This window comes from Polyodon spathula, chromosome 6 (assembly GCF_017654505.1).
Source record: "Polyodon spathula isolate WHYD16114869_AA chromosome 6, ASM1765450v1, whole genome shotgun sequence".
In the NCBI taxonomy this organism is placed as follows: Eukaryota; Metazoa; Chordata; class Actinopteri; order Acipenseriformes; family Polyodontidae; genus Polyodon; species Polyodon spathula.
The window spans coordinates 34,956,555-34,978,287 of NC_054539.1; the positions used below are offsets into that span (position 1 = coordinate 34,956,555).

The 21,733-nt window shown below is 41.9% G+C and overlaps 1 protein-coding gene across 1 annotated transcript in view; it reads left to right on the forward strand.

The window, feature by feature from the left end:
• Positions 1 to 21,733, forward strand: part of xkr5a (XK related 5a) — a 70,702-nt gene that overhangs the window by 17,159 nt on the left and 31,810 nt on the right. The window contains exon 3 of the mRNA XM_041252783.1: positions 21,011 to 21,195. Within this exon, the coding sequence (XP_041108717.1) occupies positions 21,011 to 21,195 (185 nt within the window). The remainder of the gene's footprint in view (positions 1 to 21,010; positions 21,196 to 21,733) is intronic.

Genomic DNA, 21,733 nt, shown 5'->3' on the forward strand with positions numbered 1-21,733 from the left:
GCCTCTCTGTGGCTTCTCTCACAAGTCTGCTTGTTGTTTGAGGGCTGAGTTTTGAGGGACAGGCTTTTCTTGGCAGTGTCTGGGTGGTGTGATGCAGCTTCCACTTCCTGATTTATTGATCCAACTCTGCTCACTGGGATATCCAAACACTTGGATATTATTTTGTACCCTTTCCCTAATCTATGCATTTGTATTACTTTATCTCTAACTTCTGTAGAATGCTCTTTGGTCTTCATTTTCCTTCAGATTCACAGCCTTACCAATGATCCTTCAACAGTGGGGTTTTTATCCAGAAAATGTGACAGCAACTTTAATGGTTCACAGGTGGAGGCCAATGGTAAGGTAATTATGTCCTCGTTAGGGCAATTTCTTTCATCAGTGCAAACCGGGAGCTTCCTCAGCACAAGGGTTGAATACTTATGTAAGCAAGATATTTCAGTTTTTTATTTTTCTTAAATATTTCCCAACATAAAACCAATATCACCTTACAATAATTGATTCTGAGTTTCAGTGTTTAAAAATAAAATTTCAAACAGAATGAAATTTCAGTCTACCATTTGTAATTCAGTAATAAGACAGAATTGGTCAGGGGTCTGAATACTTTTGTAAGGCACTGTATATATATATATATATATATATATATATATATATATATATATATATATATATATATATATATATATAAAGTGTCCTCCATAAATATTGGTGACGTTATAGTTAAAAGTGAAGTTAAAATTGCTGTTTTTGCTGTACACTCAAGCAATATGAAAATATGAGTAAAAGGTGAATATGAGGCAAAAGTACAGAATGTTACCTTTTATTTCTGGCGTTTTCAGTCTCACTGGAATTTTGGCCCATTCCTCCATACAGAACTGCTTCAACTCATGACATTTGAGGGCTTCCTTGCATGGACAGCTCACTTCAGGTCCTGTCACAACATTTTGATAGGTTTTCAGTCTGGACTTTGACTAGGCCATTCTAGAACGCAGAATTATCTTCTGTAGCCATTCTTTTGTAGATCTGCTTGTAGGTTTAGAATCATTGTCCTGCTGCATGACCCACTTTCAGTTCAGCTTCAGCTCACGGACGGATGGCCTGACATTCTCCTCTAGAATCTTCTGATACAGTGCAGAATTCATGGTTATGTCAATGATGGCAAACCGTCCAGGTCCTGAGGCAGCAAAGCAGCCTTAAACCATCACACTCCCACCACCATGCTTGACGGTTGGGATGAGTTTCTTCTGTTCGAATGCAGTGTTGGGTTTTTGCCAAACATAACGTTTCTCCTTGAGGCCAAGAAGTTCTACCTTTAACTCGTCTGTCCAGAGAACATTGTTCCTGAAGTTGTGTGGGTCATCTATGTGTTCTTTGGCGAACTTCAGATGGGCAGCAATGTTCTTTTTAGACAGCAGTGGTTTCTTCCTGGCTTTCCTTCCATGAACAATATTTGTGTTCAGTCTTTTTGTGATAGTTGAAAAACCACATTAGCCAAGGTGAGAGTAGCCTGCAGATCCTTGAATGTTACTCTGGGGTTCTTTGTGACTTCCTTGATGATTTTCCAGTTTCTTCTCAGGGAGATTTTGGTAGGACAGTTGCTCCATTTGTAGACCATCTGTCTGACACTGGATTGGTGGAGCCCCAAATCCTTAGAAAAGCATTCGGGGCTCCTTTCTAGAGTGATGAGCATCTTTTGATTGTGGCATGACATGTTTCCACACACCTGGATGGTGATGACCAAACTCGCAAATTTTCTGATCTTTATATAGGCTGGGGCCTCCTAAACTCAACCCTGAAGATCTAAGTAATTATTTAAACACCTGATTCTAATTATCCCCTTAATTGAGCTGATAAAACCAGGGGTTCACTTACTTTTTCACATATCCTGAATCTTAATTACTCGATGTTTGTCTAATCCATACATCATTTTGTTTCAAAGACATGGAATTGGTTAATATAAACTCTATTAGATATTTAAGAAAAGACTCAAGAATGAGGTTTGATTCAAGAAGGCTATTATGGTAAAACTATGGAATTTCCATAATTATCATTGGGGTTCACAAACTTTCTCGTGTGTGTGTATATATATATATATATATATATATATATATATATATATATATATATATATATATATATATATATATATATAATTAGCATTTCCTGTTAATTAATTAAATTTTGTACTGCACGATACACGTCGCAAGCAAAGATATACAAAATTTTAAAAATAAAATATTTACTTGCTGAAGTGCTTTTTATTTTAGCCAAGAAGTTGTTCAGTTGTAGCATGCAGCAATGTAACAAAAGGCAGAGGGCCTGAGTCTGCTGTTCCCTTCCACCAGACATTTATTTTTTTCTTTTAAACTTTATCCAGGCATTTTTCAGCCACTTAATTCAATAAAGGTTGATATAAAATATTGGCTATGGCAATGAAACGTGATAAAGACATGAGTTCCTCACCATTAAAGAAAAAGTTAAAGAATATGAGTACCAAAATCCCCGAGTCACAGCTGCATGCTACCGTTGCAGATTTGCCGAGACAACAGCTCTGGGATTTGCAGCCCCTAATGAAACAAGTGATTCGGGAAGAACATCGCGGCTTAACGGAGAGGCTCGGATCCTTGGAAAAAGATTTTAAAACATTTACTTCTAAGTTTGACAATATGCAGGTAACTGTTTGGGCGGTCAAACAGGAGTCAGCTGAAACCAGACTCAATGTTGATAGATTGCAGGAGAAACTGGTCCAGTATGAGGACAAACAGTGCCAAAATAATGTAAGGCTTGTTGGGTTAGACAAGGGGGAAGAGAAGGATGACCCTATCATATTCCTCCAACGCAATCTTGCTAAATGGATTCCGGCTTTGGAGGGCATTTATTGAGATCGAAAGAGCCCACCGCATCTACAGCGGAAAGGAAGGCCGTAGAAATAGGCCGCGCACCTTGATTTTCAAGCTGCTGTGTTACAACGACCACCAGGCCATTCTCGCTGGAGCTCGGACCAGCTCCACCCTGCAGCACGGTGGCTGATCACTTCGCTTTTTTCCGGATTACAGCAATGTCACAGCTCAGAAGAGACGGGACATGGTGCAAGCCAGGAAACGTCTGATTCAGCAGGGGATCAAGTCTTTCCTGATATATACAGCTCTGGTTAAGGTGTTTCCTGGGGGGGGGGGGACCGGCTATTTAAAACACCTATGGAAGTTGAAGATTTCGCGGTCTCTTTGGAGTCTGCGGGTCCTATTTCGGCAATGGACGCAACTCAGCAAGGGATCTGAACTGTGAAGCGATGTCTAACGTTAACCGGGACTTACGGTTTGACAACACTGACATTGCAGTGGTTTTAGGAAAGGGAGATCGTGCCTAACTAACTTGCTTGATTTTTTTGAGGATGCAACATCGATAATGGATAATTGCAAAGCATATGACATGGTTTATTTAGATTTCCAGAAAGCTTTTGACAAAGTCCCGCACAAAAGATTAATTCTCAAACTGAACGCAGTTGGGATTCAAGGAAACACATGTACATGGATTAGGGAGTGGTTAACATGTAGAAAACAGAAAGTACTGATTAGAGGAAAAACCTCAGAATGGAGTGTGGTAACCAGCGGTGTACCACAGGGATCAGTATTAGGTCCTCTGCTATTCCTAATCTACATTAATGATTTAGATTCTGGTATAGTAAGCAAACTTGTTAAATTTGCAGACGACACAAAAGTAGGAGGAGTGGCAAACACTGTTGCAGCAGCAAAGGTCATTCAAAATGATCTAGACAAGATTCAGAACTGGGCAGACACATGGCAAATGACATTTAATAGAGAAAAGTGTAAGGTACTGCACGCAGGAAATAAAAATGTACATTATAAATATCATATGGGAGATATTGAAATTGGAGAAGGAATCTATGAAAAAGACCTAGGAGTTTTTGTTGACTCAGAAATGTCTTCATCTAGACAATGTGGGGAAGCTATAAAAAAGGCTAACAAGATGCTCGGATACATTGTGAAAAGTGTTGAATTTAAATCAAGGGAAGTAATGTTAAAACTGTACAATGCACTAGTAAGACCTCATCTTGAATATTGTGTGCAGTTCTGGTCACCTCGCTATAAAAAAAATATTGCTGCTCTAGAAAGAGTGCAAAGAAGAGCGACCAGAATTATTCCGGGCTTAAAAGGCATGTCATATGCAGACAGGCTAAAAGAATTGAATCTGTTCAGTCTTGAACAAAGAAGACTACGTGGCGACCTAATTCAAGCATTCAAAATTCTAAAAGGTATTGACAGTGTCGACCCAAGGGACTTTTTCAGCCTGAAAAAAGAAACAAGGACCAGGGGTCACAAATGGAGTTTAGAAAAAGGGGCATTCAGAACAGAAAATAGGAGACACTTTTTTACACAGAGAATTGTGAGGGTCTGGAATCAACTCCCCAGTAATGTTGTTGAAGCTGACACCCTGGGATCCTTCAAGAAGCTGCTTGATGAGATTTTGGGATCAATAAGCTACTAACAACCAAACGAGCAAGATGGGCCGAATGGCCTCCTCTCGTTTGTAAACTTTCTTATGTTCTTATGTACAGATTGCTTATTGAATTATTTGTTAACGTGGTTTCATTTGTGCTATACTGTAAAGTTGTTGTGTTTTTATTTTTTTTCAGGGCTAGTAAATAGTTTAAAATAATAAGCAGATATACAGATATTTTTTGTCTTGTGGTTGACTTGGAGTCGGAGCGGGGGTTTAAAGATAAGAGCGTTACCTTGCTGTGTTGAGGGGTCATGAATCAGCAAAGTTTTATGTTTTTGGCAGATAAGAGAGTAATTTCTACCTCTCTGCTGACTGCCTTGTGTTTATTGTTATGTCTCAGTCTTGACTTTCTACGAATCTCTTCTTTATTGTTGTTCTATTTGCCAGTGCTTGCCTACAATTATATTGTACTGTTTTGCATACCATATCCATCCGGTATCTATTTTAATGGTATATTATCTTTTCACACAATATGCTCTTTGCTGAAAGTAGTAGAATGCACCCAATGTTTGTCTTAATTTTGTTTGTTTTCCTGAGACAGAGGTTTTCGTGTGTTGATCCATCATGATGGCTGATACGAATATTCTATCTTGGAACGTCCGTGGCGTAAATACTCCTGTTAAATGCACAAAATGTTTAGATTTTTTGCACCGTAAAAGGATATCGATTGCATTAATACAGAAATCTCATCTTAAATCTGAGGACATTCACCTCTTTCAAAATAAACACTTTTGTGTTGCAGCATACTCTTCTGCAACTAATAAAACTAAGGGGGTTCTATATATTTGTAAATAGGAAATGAAAACTTTCTGTTGAAGGATCTGGGGGTGATGACTCAGGGTGTTTTGTTTATTTGCTTGGTTCCTTGAACAATGTTAAATTTGCTTTTGTTTCTGTTTATGCCCCTAATGACTATGATATTCACTTTCTTCCTGGTATAGCGAATGCTTGTCTAGATTTCTCAGAGCACCAGTTAATAATAGGAGATTTCAATGCTGTAAGTAATCCGGTTTTAGATCGCTCTAATCCCAATTCAGTGGATAATTGTCTGAATTCGTCAGTGGTTTTTAATAATTTTATTAGAGATACTAATTCGCAGGATATTTGGTGTTTGAAGAATAATAATGCAAGGGACTACACCTTCTTTTCTGCTCGGCACAAAACTTATTCTCAGATTGACTATATTCTTACCTCATCTAGACTTATTGAATATGTGACAAAAATGGACATACTGCCAATATTAATTTCGCATCATTCACCTGTACTGTGAAATATATTACCTACAATACGCCCTCCACGCGCAAAGAGATGGCGTTTTAATACTTCTCTTTTACAAAATTCAGAGCTTATTACACAACCTAATAATAAACTACAATAATTTATTAAGTTTAATCTCAATTCTGCTAAGAATCCTAAGGTTCTTTGGAAGTTACTAAGTGTTTTCTAAGAGGTAATTGCACTGGATTTTCTTCCCATATACACACCTCTAGAAACAACAAATTATTAACCTTGAAACTCAAATTCAAGTTTTAGAGAAAGGACAGAAGCAGACTTTTTCTGATGATAGAGCAAAACAATTAAATATTCTCAAAACCCAATTTACGTTGACGTGGTCACGAGCAGAATTCCTCATTCATCGCACCAAACAAAATTATTATTACCATGGGGAAAGACCTAGTAGATTACTGGCTCTGAGACTAAAGCATAATGAATGTTTGGCAGCAATTAGCACGGTTAAAACTGTAAATAATGTATTGGTTACAAACCCTAAAGAAATTAATAAGACATTTCAAGAATATTATTTCAAATTATATATATCAGAGACCACTACAGATCATACGGCTTGTAAAAAATTTCTAAGTTAACTAGATCTACCTAAACTGGATCCTGATCAAAGTAAACTTCTTGATGCATCTATTACCTTAGAAGAATTAAAACAGGGAATTAAATCTATGCAAAAGCATAAGTTTCCGGGCATAGATGGCCTCCCCCCTGAGTTCTTGCTAGCAATATGGGATATAGCTGGTCCTGTTATTGAACTCTATAAACTATGCTGTTGAAACAGGCTCTTTTCATATCAAATACAGCCTTATCTCACTATTAATGAAAAAAAATAAAGATCCAAGTGAATGTTCCAGTTATTGTTCAATTTCCCATATATGCACGGATGCAAAGCTCTGTGCTAAGGTCATGGCTTCTAGATTAGAACAATATATTGGTAGTTTGATCCACTTTGATCAAACAGGCTTCATGAGAGGGCGTCTAGCTTCTGACAATATTCGTAGATTACTACATGTCATTTGTGATGCTGCCTCCCATTTTGAATCTTGTGCAGTTTTTTCCTTGGATGTGGAAAAGGCATTCAATTGAATTTAGTTGCACTACCTCTGGTCCAGGTTTTATTCATATGGTGCAAGTACTATTTAACAATTCTTTGGCATCTATGTGACTGGTAGATGTCAATCGTCCCCTTTTAATCTTCAACGGGGAACACGTCAAGGATGTCCTCTCTCCCCATTGCTATTTGCTCTATTGTTGGAACCGCTAGCTCAAGCTGTTAGACAAAGTACAGATATCTCTCCAGTAACAACCACAGGCTCAAAACATTACATTTCTCTTTACACAGATGACATTCTTTTATATCTTTCAAATATTTCAGAACCAACTCCTCGCTGTCTAGCACTATTTACTAAATTTGGCAGTATGTCTGGTTGTAAAATTAATTGGGCTAAATCAATTTTAAAATCTAGCTGCAAAGAATGCAGTACTTCCTATTACAATCCCAACTGATAATACATTTACATATATTGGAATACAGATTCACCCCTCTGCAAAGTATAAACAAAGTTAATTACACTACTTCAACAAAATTAAACAAGACCTGCAGAGACAGTCTCCCTTGCATTTATCTTTACAAAGCAGGATAGCCACGATTAAAATGAACATATTACGAAGAGTTAATTTATTTTCTATGTTACAGCTATCCAACTTTTTTTAAAGAAGCCAATTCTATTATTTATTTGGAATGAAAAACGTCCCTGCATTCATCTAACAGTACTGCAACGCACAAAGGTCAATGGTGGATTGTCTCTTCCTGATCTTAATCTATACTATTGGGCTTTTCAAGTTAGAGCCTTAAAAACATGGACCAACATAGACTCAAAGGTTACCTGGCACAATTTGGAAGCAGTTATAGCTCATCCACATAGACTACAGGACTTATTATTTACTGGCATCCCCAAGAAAAACTTAAATTTCAAATTTGGTCCTATTGTTGCAAATTCATTAAAAACTTGGTACGATGTGGAGAAATTTATGGGCGGTCCATTTAAGTTTTCTCATTCGTCTCCTATTTTAAATAATAATCATTTACTGACAGGAGGTAAGCCTTTTATATACCCTGCCTGGTCAAATAGCAGTGTGCATGTTTTTAAAGGTATTTTTAACAGTAAAGGCCTTTGAATGTTCCAGGAACTCGAGGAAGACTTCTGTCTCCCAGATTTCTCTTATTTTCTATATTTAAGACACTGCTTTACGTGCCTGTGGGGTTCCTTGGGACTTAGATGTATGTCCTCATCCTTTGATAGACTGGCTGGTGACAGACAGCTGTTCACGAGGGACAGTCTTAACTATCTATGGTCACTTGCTAACAAGCATGTAATACTCTGCCAGTTACAAAAATTTCGGAGCATGAAATGGAAAAGCTGGGCTTTTCTCCTGATTGGGACAATGTTTGGAATAATACTTTTTTAGCTTCCAAAAACCCAGCTCACCAATTAATACGCTTTAAACTTATCCATAAAGCATATGCTACTCCATACATACTTTTTAAAATGAAAAGGTCCCCTAGTCCGCTCTGTGCAGTTTGTCAGGCTGGTGCAGTGGGCGCATACCTACACATGTTTTGGGAATGTCCGACTGTGGCTGCGTTCTGGGACAGTGTATCTCAAACTATTACTTAGCTGATGGAGGTTCAGATCATAAAAAATCTGGTTGTATTTCTATTGGATGATGACTCCTCCCTGGGCCTTTCTCTACACCAGAGGAGGATACTTCTGGCAGGATTAACTGCAGCCAAGAAATCCATTTTACGGCTTTGGATAGACCCTACACCTCCTGCTACCTGTCTCTCGGACTTTAGAAGCATTGTTTTTTTGGAATGCTCCACAGCCAGGATTAATAAGGCACGTCTGACAACTATATACAGGCGTGGTGTGCAATTGCTGTCGTTTTGGCTACGCTGATATTTAAAATACATGGGCTTCCTTTCCATTGCCTTCATACAGGCTTCTGTTTTTGGGATGTGATTTTATTTTTGGATTGCAATGTTGTGGTAAGGTTATTTTGTTGTTTTTATGTGCAAGCATATTGGCAGTGTTGTAAATACTTTGTTTTATTGTTTGTTTGTTTGTTTGTTTTCATGCTTTGTTTCTGTTGTAAACAACAATTGATAACAAAAAAAAGGCAGAGGGCAGTGAAGACACCTCACAACAAGTTTCCCATGTTGGGATTGGGTTCTTTCAATGCAGCAGTTTGTGCATTTGAGAAAGGAGAGCAGAGTTGCCATGTTTTACTGTGGAATTTGACTACTTGGAAAAGATGGGAGTTGCGGTAGCTAGTTTTTGGGCTACTTTTAACAGGTCTTGTGGTATTTTTTGGGGTGGGGGGCCTAGATTTAGTGTGCTTTATTAAATATGAATACAGTAGAGTCAATTATACATGAATACAGTAGTCAATCTTTGATCAACCGTACTGTCTAATCAACCGAACGCACTTGTAATCACGAGGTGAATTACATGTGGTGTATTACGTATGCAAGAAAGATGGTGACTAAAAGAAAGAGGACCATTTTGGCTTTTGACAAGAAGTTGGAAATGGTGAAATCTGAATCTGTCACTAAACTGGCTCTTGAGTTTGTGCTTGGAAAAACAACAGTGAGTGGTTTAAAAATGAAACGGTGACCAAACGAATTGAAGGTGAGAAAATGTCTGCCAGTAATGATTCTGCTGATACATTTAAAGCAGACTTTGCTGCACTCCTGCAGCGAGAGGAGCTCAGTAGAAAAAGTCTTCAATTCTGCTGAAACTGGACTTTACTGGAAAGCGCTGCTGTCTAAGACCCTTGCCTCAACAGTGAGAGAAAAAACACACCTGGTTACAAGATGAGCAAAGGAAGATGCTGCTTGCCTGCTCTAATGCCACTGGCTCACACAAGCTGCCACTTGCTGTAGTGGGAAAAGCAAAGAACCCACAATGTTTTTAAAAACATAAACCAAAATCTCCTGCCTGTCACTTCTCTGGCTCAAAAAATGCATGGAGTAATGGAGCTCTTTCACTTTTAGTTCTTTTGACGTTTTTGTACCAGCTGTAAGACAAACAAAACTGAGAATGGAATGAATGTAAAGGCTATTTTGGTTCTCTAACTCCCTGGCTCACCCACCTTCAGAACAATGGGTTATTACCATAACCCTGGTTCCCTGAAAGAGAATGACAACTATTACCAAATGGGAAAAGAGCCCTCTCTGATCGTCAGTCACTGAGCATATGTAAAAAAGCTGCCCTATCAGGGCCCTGCTGTGAGGGAGAACTCCCTCCCACTTCATGCTGAAGAGGGACATCCTCACAGTAATATATTGCCATTTTCTTTCAAAATCAGAGGTCAGCTGGGGACATGACCTCAAAGGGTAATTATTGTCATTCTCTTTCAGTTAACCAGGGTTATGGTAATAACCTAACGTTCCCTTTCAATGGAATGACAACCATTACTGAATGGGAAAGCTGTACCAAAGTTGTTGTGGCTCCAACTGAAAGTTTCTAAAACCACTGGCTGGTTAATATGGAATGAAGATACCACCTTTGGCAAAAAGGCTGGATTTGTTCTTAATGTTAACTGCGAGTCACTGCCAGTGAAAGCCATACATGTGTCATCGATGGACAGTGCATGAAGCTTACTTGTCTGGCAGACGTAATGGCTATTAGAAACGCCACCTTCAAGGAAACGGGGCGCAGTTCCGCTGACGTCATGGGCTCGAATAGGGGACCCATAAGGGCCCGCAGTACCAGTTCTAGATCCCACTTGGGGACCATACTTTTCATGGGAGGACGAAGCCTCCGAGCCCCTTTAAGAAATTGCACTGCCAGGAAATGTGCCCCAGGGGACACAGAGTCAGTTTTGCCGTGACACACTGATATTGCTGCCAGGTATACCTTCAAAGTGGATGCTGATTTTCCTGCGTCAAACAGGTGTTGCAAGAAGGTTAATATCGTCTCAATAGGGCAGGTCACAGGAGCATGACCTTTGGCAATGCACCAGTCTTGGGGGAAAACTTTCCATTTGTATGAGTAATGAGCTATAGTGCTCGGCACCCTAGCAGACTGTAGTGTCTCTACTACTGCATCTGGAAAACCTCGTCTCAGTAGACTGCTCCGTTCAACGGTCTGTGTGCTGCATGATGAAGGCCTGGCATGCGCAGGCCGTCGTGGTGGTTCATGGTGGTTTATACTACCACTGTAGTATTGTCCGCCCGGACCAGCACATGTTTTTGCGCTAATTGCTGGCAAAAATGAGATAACACCAGGTTCACTGCTTGCAGCTGTTGGGCATTTATGTGCGCTTACTGCTAATGCCCCTTCCACTGACCCCTTATTCCTCTCCCATTCGAGACCACTCCTCAGCCCAGGCTGGAGACTTCTGTAGTGATCACTTCCCTTCTGTGAGGGGATCCGAGGGGAGATCCGAGGCACAGATTGGCAGGAAGGAGCCACCACTCCAGTGTCTTCCAGCATTGTCTGGACACTCTCACCAGCCGGTACAGATCTCAGACCGGGTGCACCTTGAGCATATTTACCCAGGCTTGAAGCGGGCGCATTCTCAGCAGCCCTGGTGGAAGGATTGTCGAGGCGGCTGCCATCAGCCCCAACAACCTTTGATATACCTTGACCTATAGGAGAGCGTCCTCTTTGAATAGGGAGAGCGTGGACTCCAACGACCGAATCCTGTATTCAGTCAGTGAGGCAAGCATGCTCACAGAGTTCAGTTTGATCCCCAGGAACACGACTGAGACGGTATGAAGTTGCTTTTCTGTTGATGTACTGAGAGCTTTAACTTTGTCACATGATCTATGACCTATTTTGTGTGTGCCTCTGCTCATGCTTTTGAATGCACACAAACTAGCCAATCGTCCAGATAATTCAGGATCCGAATACCCCGCAGCCTAAGTGGAGACAGTGCTGCACCAGTGAGAGGCCAAAAGGCAGCATGCAGAATTTGTACGCATTGCCTTGAAAGGCGAAGCGCAGATATTTTCTGTGCGTGGGACGGATCGGGACATGAAAGTAGGCATCTTACAGGTCGATCGATCTGAACCAATCGACCCGGTTAGAAGGACTTGATGATATGCTGTTCTGTCAACATATTGAACTTCCTCTGTTTGAGGAACAAGTTGAGGACCCTGAGGTCCATAATTGGTCTGAAACTGCCATCCCTTTTGGGCACCAGGAAGTACCTGGAGTAAAAGACGCTGAGGGCATCGCTTGGATTTACCAAGCGTACAGTGTTCTTCCTTTTGTAGATTGGAGTATTGCCCTTGGTGGTTCGACGGTAGTGAGGAGCACACCCTTGAAGGGTGGCGGACCTATGCGGAATTGTAGAGCGTATCTGTGCTTCACAGGAGTCCTGGGTGCAGCCTTGCAATAGGTCGTTGCTGATGGTTAGTCTGGTTGTAGGGGCGTTTGGTGGCAGCCGGGGTCCCTCAGGGGCAGTCTCCCTTGGTCTTGTGAGGGAACGGGTCTTTCTAAGGCCCTGGCCTCCGGTCTCCAGCTGGAGAACCGGTTGCTCCTGGCCTGCGGTGGTCCCTTGCTGCCAGCTCTTCCTGTGCCTGATTGTCTGTTCTGTGGTGGGGGGCAGTGTTCAGGCCCTTTTGCCCCTGTAAGCTGTGAATGCCACCTTGGGCGCTGACGGTAAGCCGGAAGGCGCGAGAATTTGGCCATCATCACCACGAGCGACCTCCCTGATGCCTAGCCTAACTCCCCCATTAGGGCAGTCATCGTCCTTGCTACCACCTGGAGCTCCCCTATCTCTGCCTCCATGGATTTTTCCTGCAGCCTCACGAGTGGAAGGGACAGCGTGGGAGAAGTACAGGCGTGAAAAAGTGCAGAGTAGTTTAGAAGCAGTAAGGAGAAATTAAATCTTGAATTGCTTTAATCAGAAAACACAGGACACTGGGGAAACACTGCAGCTCAAAGTCAAACAGCCGCGTGTTGAAACTTGGAGCAGCTGATTCAAATTCAGTGCCGTTCTGAGGCAAGGGGGAGGGGAGGAGCCAAAGGCATAGCAGAACAACGCAGCTATGAACGAGGCAGTCTTCCCAGCGACGGCGTGGGAGAAGTACAGGCGTGGAAAAGTGCAGAGCAGTTTATAAGCAGTTTGAAAGCAGGTTGACAGCTGCAGAAGAAACTAAACTTAAAAAAAAAAAAACCTCAACATGGTCTTCAAGCCAGTAATCTGTGACACCTGCATGATGTGGGAAATCCGAGAAAACCCAGCAGAGCTAAACCAAATGTGCATAAACTAGTAAGTATGCTAGAAATGAAGCTGGAAGAAATGAGACAGCAACAGGATCTTGGGGAGCTGGCACACCCACAATTCATGGAAGTCTGCACCACCCCTAACAGAATGAAAGCCACCAGGGAGATAGAAGGTCAGAATAGCTGGGTTCAGGTAGGCAGAAGCAGGGGAAAAAAGAAACTTCGTCAAACACAACCACCAGAAATCAAAACAACCAACAAATTTGAGTTACTTCAAAATTTTGGTGAGCAAAACCAACAACAAGAGAAGGAAAGGAACAAAATCCAGAACTATTGACAGTGGTGACTAGAAAGCAAAAAGAAGGCAGGTCATGATTGTTGGGGACTCCATATTGAGAAACACAGCAAGTTCATTTCGCAGTTTGGACCCTCTTACTACAACAGTGTGCTGCCTTCCGGGAGCCTCGGTCAAGCACATCACTGAGAACGTGGACAGGCTCCTGGAACGAGCAGGAGACGACCCGGTAGTAGTTGTCCACGCACTGCACTTAAATAAAAAGGGAACCAATCTACTTGGAGAAAAGATCCTCGAGCAGGTTCAGAAGCATTTAAACTAGAAAGGAAGGGTTGAGAAATCAACAAAAAAACAGAAGGGAGACCGCATCAAAACAAGGACAATAACTCAGGTAAGACAACCATTAAATGTATTTATCTAAACGCTAGAAGTATCAGAAACAAAATTTTAGAACTTGAAGCTACTGCACTAACAAGTAACTATGATGTGATAGGTGTTACAGAAACTCGGATGTCTGAGTGATGGGGACAAATATAATAGTTGTGGGTATACACTGTATAGGAAAGACAGAAGAGGAGGAGGGGTAACGCTATACATAAGAAACAGTCTTGAAGCCCAGGTGTTAAACCTGGACAAAGAAAATAAAGCCGAATCAATATGGGTCAGAATAACGGACAAAAATTCAAAGGGCATAATAATAGGAGCATGCTATAGACCGCCAGATTCAGACGGTGAGCACAATAATCTGTTATACAATGACATTTGAAATGCGTGTAGCAAAGGAGAAGCCATACAAATGGGGGATTTCAACTTCCCCCATATAAAATGGGAAAACCTGGTGGGGAGCACGACGAATGAAATTGAAATGGTGGAAATGACAAATGACTGCTTCCTGAACATTGCTAAGGGGGCTAAAACCAATTCCAAAATGTTTTTCCAATATTACAACAGCAAGAGAACATTCAAAGAGGAGGTTAAACATCTAAGAGATACAAATGGCAAAATCGTAGATGAAGAAAAAAATAGCAAATATATTAAATGGTTACTTTTCACAAGTTTTTACAAAGGAAGATACTGACAACATGCCCCACATGTCATCCAGTTCCTATCCAGTTTTAAATAACTTTAGCATAACTGAGGCAGAAGTGTTAAAGGGACTAGGAGCTGTTAAAATAAACAAATCCCCTGGGCCGGATGAGGTGCTCCCAGTAGTACTCAAAGAAATGAAAAAAGTTATTTACAAATCGCTAACCAAGATCATGCAACAGTCTCTTGACACAGGGGTGGTACTGACAGACTGGAAAATTGCAAATGTAATACCGATCCACAAAAAGGGAAACAAAACTGAACCAGATAATTACAGACCAGTAAGCCTGACTCCTATTATATGCAAACTTATGGAAACTATAATAAGATCCAAAATGGAAAAGTACCTATATGGTAACAGGGTGCTGGGAGACAGTCAACATGGTTTTAGGAAAGGGAGATCATGTCCAAGTAACTTGCTTGATTTTTTTGAGGATGCGTCTTCGGTAATGGATAATTGCAAAGCATATGACATGGTTTATTTAGATTTCCAAAAAGCTTTTGACAAAGTCCTACACAAAAGATTAATTCTTTTTATGCTAACTGGGTCTGATTTCATTTTTTTATTTTTCCACAGTCTTGTTTGTACGATGCCCACACCCCAGGCACCGACTTACAAATTTGACCCCACCCATCATTGGGTCATTCAAATTGTACAGCTTAATAGGGCTAACACGAGTAGATTGTTTTGCCCCTGAGGCGAGCAAGGTTACCCTCCCCCTTCAGTGCATCTCATTTCCCCTAGAGGACCTTTGTGAAGGACCCTTGACCACGGACCTCATTCTTTCATGGCTCGGGGAGAGAGACTGTGCTGGGGATAGGGCTGCTGTCCTACGTTTAGTTCTTTTCAAGAACTTCCTGCACGGAGAGCAGTCCAGCTCACCCGCCAGTGCTTTGGCCGCATGGTCTGGCCCTAAGCATCTGGCGCAGGACAGGTGCTCGTCCTGTCTGAGTAGCTTCGCCGCACACTGGTCGCACTAGTGGAAACCAGAGGAGGACCCAGTTGAACGCACTGACATGGCGTGTGTGTAGGCGGGGCTGCTGTGCTCGGTGCCGAGAGGAACCACGATCGGTGCCTACTATACAGTACCGTGTCTATCGGCACCGAGGTCGGTGCCGAGGGAGAGTGCGATCAGTGCCGAGGTTGGTGCTTATGGGTAGTCAGTGCCGAAGGTGTTCACCGGTGCTGAGTCAATCGGCGCTGAGGAGAATGCTGTCGGTGCAGTCAATTGGTGCCGATGAGTAGCGCGGTCGGTGCCGGACTGTAGGTGGTGGTGAAGATAGTTACACTGATGCCGAGTTAATCGGGCCGGGTATGCGCTGGATTTATTCTCTGCTATTGTTGGATATATTGTTAGATATCCAATTTGCACAATCCCCTTGGGTGTAAAACACATACAAACCAAGTACCGTTTCTTGTTTGTGCACCCTTCCCATATTCATTTTAGAGGAATTAGTATTACGTAAGTGATCACACAAAATATTTACCCCAAATTCAATACATTCTGCATTTCGCAGATATACAGTGAGCCCACGTGTGGTGTTCCCCACCCATGCCTCATCTGGAACAGCCACTCGTTTTCCCATAAATATTCCAACACTTTCGACCCTAATGGCCTTGCCTTTGAGTTCTTTTCCCACCATATATGGTACAGTTATTGTAAAACATAGTTCTTCACATCGTTCAGTATTAATTACAATGTTATCCTTCAGAGTGGTTAATGCTGGGTATCCGCCCTTCTCTAGTTGTTGTAATACATCATTTCTCCTTAGTGGGGGAGCCACCCTCTGTCTAAATCCCTAATGGCAAACATTACATCACGTGTCAAAGCAAAACCGAACCTATAACAGTTTTCTTCCCTAGCAGTTTGACTAGCATCCTGTTCTATTGCAATCAACACCTTCTTAACAATATTTACAGTCATTTGTGTCCCTTGATCCACCTTTTCAGATGCAGAAGCCAGTTTCTGGATCGCGTCAGTGGTTGAGGTGAACTGGCTCCTCTCTCGTGACTCTTGCACAGCTCCATTAATTGAGTTGAACCCTGAATTAATTGCTCCAAACCAGCCTGCGACATCATCAAGGAGCCTTTGTTTGGTCCTTGCTCCTGCATTGGCCCTGTAATAATTTGCTTCCCTTTTTAGTGTGTCATTTACTATTTTTTGCAATTTTTTGAATTTGGGGCACTGGATATAGTATTGTCTAGCAGTACTATCCAGGTCCACTTTTACCAATGTTTTGTGCCATGTTATCTCTGTGTATAATGTTTTGGTGGGCCCCACAGGAACTAGCCCATCTTGGGGGTCTGGCCATACGTCGGAGCATTCTGATTTAGGCAATTTAATTTTGGGTCCCAGATATGTCGCCTGTGTACACTCCTCCTCTGCCATGTGTCAATTCAAACAAAATAAGTTGTGTCTTATTCAAGGGTGAGCTAGACATAATCTATAGTTATTTATTTGTGTAATGTCTCCCTCTGGAATAGCTCTCCAGCTCCCATGCCAACAACCATATTGCCATTCACCCTGTATAGTTCCTTCATATGGTAATTTGTGGATAATCCAGCCCTCATTATGGTATTGGTAGTAACAGTCATCTTTTGTCAAGTTTAGTCCCTTTGGGGGCTGATCGTATGTTATGGCAAAAGCTAAGTTGTACCTAGCATCACCAATCTCTCTGCCCTGTATTAACTGGATCCTATCTGTTCCACAAGGCCAATCTATTCCACTAGTATTTCCTGGCTGTCTAATGAACCACCTACAGTAGTTCCAATCTATGGAATCATTGTTCCCAGGGCTTTCATTATTCACTGTGTGTCGTCCTGCGAAGGGGCCCGCGATCTCGATCCTGTGATACCTGCAACAAGAAGAATTTAGTGCTGCTGCTTTCCTTAGATTCTGTGAAGTCAAAACATAGTTATCTAATGGTTGTGGGAACTCGGCCAAGGTGAACCCAGTTGTGTCTCTTGGCTTATATCGTTTAGTCTTAGACCAGTGAACCCATTTGACTCCATGTAGTAACTTTACTGCCACGCTTGTGTGTGTGGTCCTGAGTAGATCATGTGGTCCATGCCACTGTGCTGTCATTCCTCCTGCTCGAGGGTATATCATTACCATTACTTTGTCACCAGGTTCAGGTCTGGAGGGTGCCTCACCCTCCTTTTGTCGATTTTGTGCGTCAGTAATTTCCTTTTGATTTTGAGCCTGTTTGTATAACTCTCGGAAGTGTTTTGACATTGCCACAACTGCTGACTGAAGGGATGAATTCGCTAATAACAAGTCTGACTCCTTCCCAGTCCATATGTCAGTTGGTAATCGCATGCGACTTCCTGTCATTAATTGATAGGGGGTCAGACCAGTAGCTCTAGAGGGGCTTGCTCTTATTCTCATTAGAACATAAGGGAGCACCATGGCCCACCCCACCCCCTTTTCTGCCATGGCTTTGCTTATGGGTTCTTTAAGCGTTTTGTTCATTTGTTCCACCATACCAGAGCTCTGCGGATGGTATGGTATGTGGAACCTTAGCTTAACTCCCATGAGGTTGCACACCTCCTTCATAACTTTACCTGTAAAGTGGGTGCCTTGATCAGAGTCAATTTCATTATTCTGGTTGGATTGGATATTGTTTCTGCGGCGGTCCAGGTAGCCCTGGTATAGTAACCATTTCATTTTTTTATTTTTCCACAGTCTTGTTTGTACGATGCCCACACCCCAGGCACCGACTTACAAATTTGACCCCACCCATCATTGGGTCATTCAAATTGTACAGCTTAATAGGGCTAACACGAGTAGATTGTTTTGCCCCTGAGGCGAGCAAGGTTACCCTCCCCCTTCAGTGCATCTCATTTCCCCTTTTTTGCAGCCTATTAAAGCCCCTGATTGTCCTGGCACGTCATTGCTTAGGATCGTTCCTTCACTTGTGTTGCATACATAAAATTCCATAACTGCATCCATGCATTCGACGTCTAATAATATTGGTCCAGATTTAAAAGCACATTTTGTATCACCGCCCACACCTTCAATAATTACATATTCCCTGGTAACAGGAATCGGCAGGTTAGTTATCGAGACGGCGGCTTCAGTATCTATTAGCATGTTGTTCAACCGGCCCCCTAATTGTGCTTGCAAATACCAACGCCCTCCTTCCCTCACAGCACAACCCACTGTTATGGGGGCCGGATTGTCCTATTTCCTAACTTCACCCATCATCTGCATCACCTTTTCATAAGTGAACATTGGTGGTGCTGAGGGTAAGGGCTGTGTGGTGGCTGCAGGTGGCAGGGGAGGAAAGTTTCCCTTGGAGGACCACTGTCCCTCTTTTCCCCCTCCCGGCTGAAAGCAACTTGTTTTAGAGTGGCCGGGTTTACCGCAGTTCACATATTTATCTCCCAGGCTTAGTCCTTTGATCTCTAACTGACCTCACTCACTCTGTCTGTGTCCCTGCTTGCCACACCCATGACACATGCCTATGAAGTGCACAGCAGACACAGAGGCTTCCTCTTTTCCCTCCTTCCTTTTCTCATTCAGGCTCCCTGCCCAATTCATAATATCATCATATGTTTTCCCTGGATTAACTGCAACCTCTAATGCCTTTTGCAGATGCAGTCCAAGACTGCTCAAAACTGTCTGCCCACATACCTGGTCCTCCTCTTTTGGCCCCGGGAGTCCAGAATAATCCCTGTATGCTTCCCACTTACGTGTCCCATAGTCCTGTGCTGATTCTCCTTCTTTCTGTCTAACTCCCATTATTCGAGGCCAGTCAATATGGGGCCCACCCGTAGCTTTTAATATACTCTGTTTTAAGTGATCTAATCTGTCTACATTAGCATCAATAAGATAAGTACCTGTCATAATATTATCATCCAATTTTACCATTACTGCCGCTTCACAAGCTGACATTGTGAGCCTCCAAACATCGGTATCAGTCAATCCATAACTCGTAGCTAGACCTTGCATTTTTATCCAATAATCATCAGTACCCTGCTTTATCTTAATTGATGGCAACAATTTATGCAGTGTTCCCTTTTCTAGTACTGTCAATGGCACTACAATTTTTTCCTCCTTGTTGTCCCTTTTTATTCAAGTGCGAATGGGATTTACTTTTACTGTTTCTTTTGTAAGTGACCAAGTTGTCGGCCCGTGATTCGGGTCGGAGCTTGACCCAGCTCCCCTACTACTCCTTCCTTCGCCAGTCTCACTGGCTCTACTGCTCCCTGCACCTGCATTATCACCTTCATTATCACCATCGCTTTCTGGGTTTGTATCATAATCATAATCTTCCCAATCCTCCCTATATATAGCTGCTGCTTCCTCTAATTGATCACAATCAATATCATCATCTTTCAAAGGCCAACTGCAGCTGATGCACTAGAGTTACTCTAGTAAACTCACTAGAGTTTGAAAAGCATTTTGTGTTAAATTAAATGTATATAGAAATGCAGGGTGCACACAACACACAAGATTTAAAGTTTGTCAGAATTAAATAATTTTCCTCTTCATAGCCGATTCAGTCGCCCAGGGCAAACGCAGCCGCACTAGGAGAGCCCGAGGCTTGAGAGGGGTGCTAGGCCCGAGCTGTTTTTAATTTGTTTTTTGTTTTTTGTTTTTTTTTCCCCGGTTGCTGGGTAATCGTTATTTCATTGAAAGGGAACTACAGACTCCTGATGGTGCTATTAAGTGTATTTCCCTCTGTGACAGAAATACAAAATCATCCTCCCAACCTGTGAGGGTGCTAAACAGCGAGAACAGAGTTCTTTGACGGGCTGAGCTGACAGTTCTTTCCCACATGTTAGGGAAGTCGACCAGCCAGGAAGGGGGTGAGACTCTGTTGCAATAACGGATTGGCCCAGAAGGGAAACAACGTGGCAGCTGCAGATTGGAGAGGTGGTTGCACTCGTTTACCAAGGGGTCATGTGTGACAGCATAAAAGGGGATAGAGAATCTTAAATTTGTTCCTTTGCTTTGGTTTGTGTAAATAAACTGAGAAGGACTGTGAGAGACCATGTTCCTCTTTCATAAAAGTACCGTGAGTGTTTTGTTTGTTTTGTTTTTGTAATTGTCTTGTCTTGCACATTACCAGACAGCTAGCACAGTTCCAAAATGTTCCAAACAACTAGTGAGACCTTTTTTTGTTACTGACAGTGTAGAGAGAGTGTGCACTACATGGCTCTGACACTACTATAGAGACACTTTGAGCCTGCCTTACTGTTGTGTATGGCTGGCAATTAAAGAGCAGCTTCTGATCTCAGGACAAAGCACCAGACTTCTTTTTTTTTTTTTGTTGTTTGCAATGGGAACCATTCATAATAATTTCAAACATCATAAAGGTAAGACCATCAAGCTACTTTTTCTTTAACTATAACCTTCTTACCCTAAGTAGGAAAGATTTTATTAATAATTTTAAAACTGTAATAATCAAGGTTTAAATTTTTTTATAAAAATAAAATTATAATTCTTGCCTCTCACTGACAATACATTATTGTATTTTTTGCATTTCTTAAGAATGACAGTGACAAACTGTGTGAGTTAGTGTAGGTCCTTGAACAAACCATATGCTGGTGCTGACTGCTGCTGCCCTCTTATGGCAGGTACTGGGACTGCGCCCGGTCCATGGTGCTGGCTCAACACACAGCAGGGGGGCTGGGAGCCATGGTGATGCAGCAGGGAGACGTTTCAGCCCTGCACCTGCTGGAGGCACTCTTACTCTCTCTGCCTCAGACACTGTTGCAGAGCTATCTGTTGGTGACAACCGAGATCAGCCTTATCACTCCAGGTAGGATTATCACTTGCCACTGGATTGCCACTAGGCAAAACAATGCTGAACATTCCTTGTGCAGCTAATTGTCTCCTGTAGTTTATGATGTGTAAATATGGGCTTTGTCTTATGTGATAATGCCACTCTAAATTTTGTAGGACTGTGTTCAAAAGTTGGAAGGTTCGTCACTAGCCGGGAATTTTAAAGGTAGTTTAAACCTTTAAATGTTTATCAGGCAGCATTCATGCACTGTCATATGTTTTTTTCTCTTTTTCTCTGTTAACAGAACCGTTTGACAATGTGTAAGTACTATAAATCACACATTAAGGGGCTGATGTAAGGATAGGCGCAGTGCAAACAATTGCAGCTGCAAAATCCAAATTGCCTATCACCCAGGCAGTTATTTTGCACTGCGCTCTATGTAAGCTTAAGAGCATTGCTAATTACTCAACACACACAAATAGAAAGAAAAAACAATATAGTTTAAGTCAGCTTAAAGAAAACCAGATTTGAAACAATTTTACATTGATTTAAAATCACTAGTTACAAAATGTAA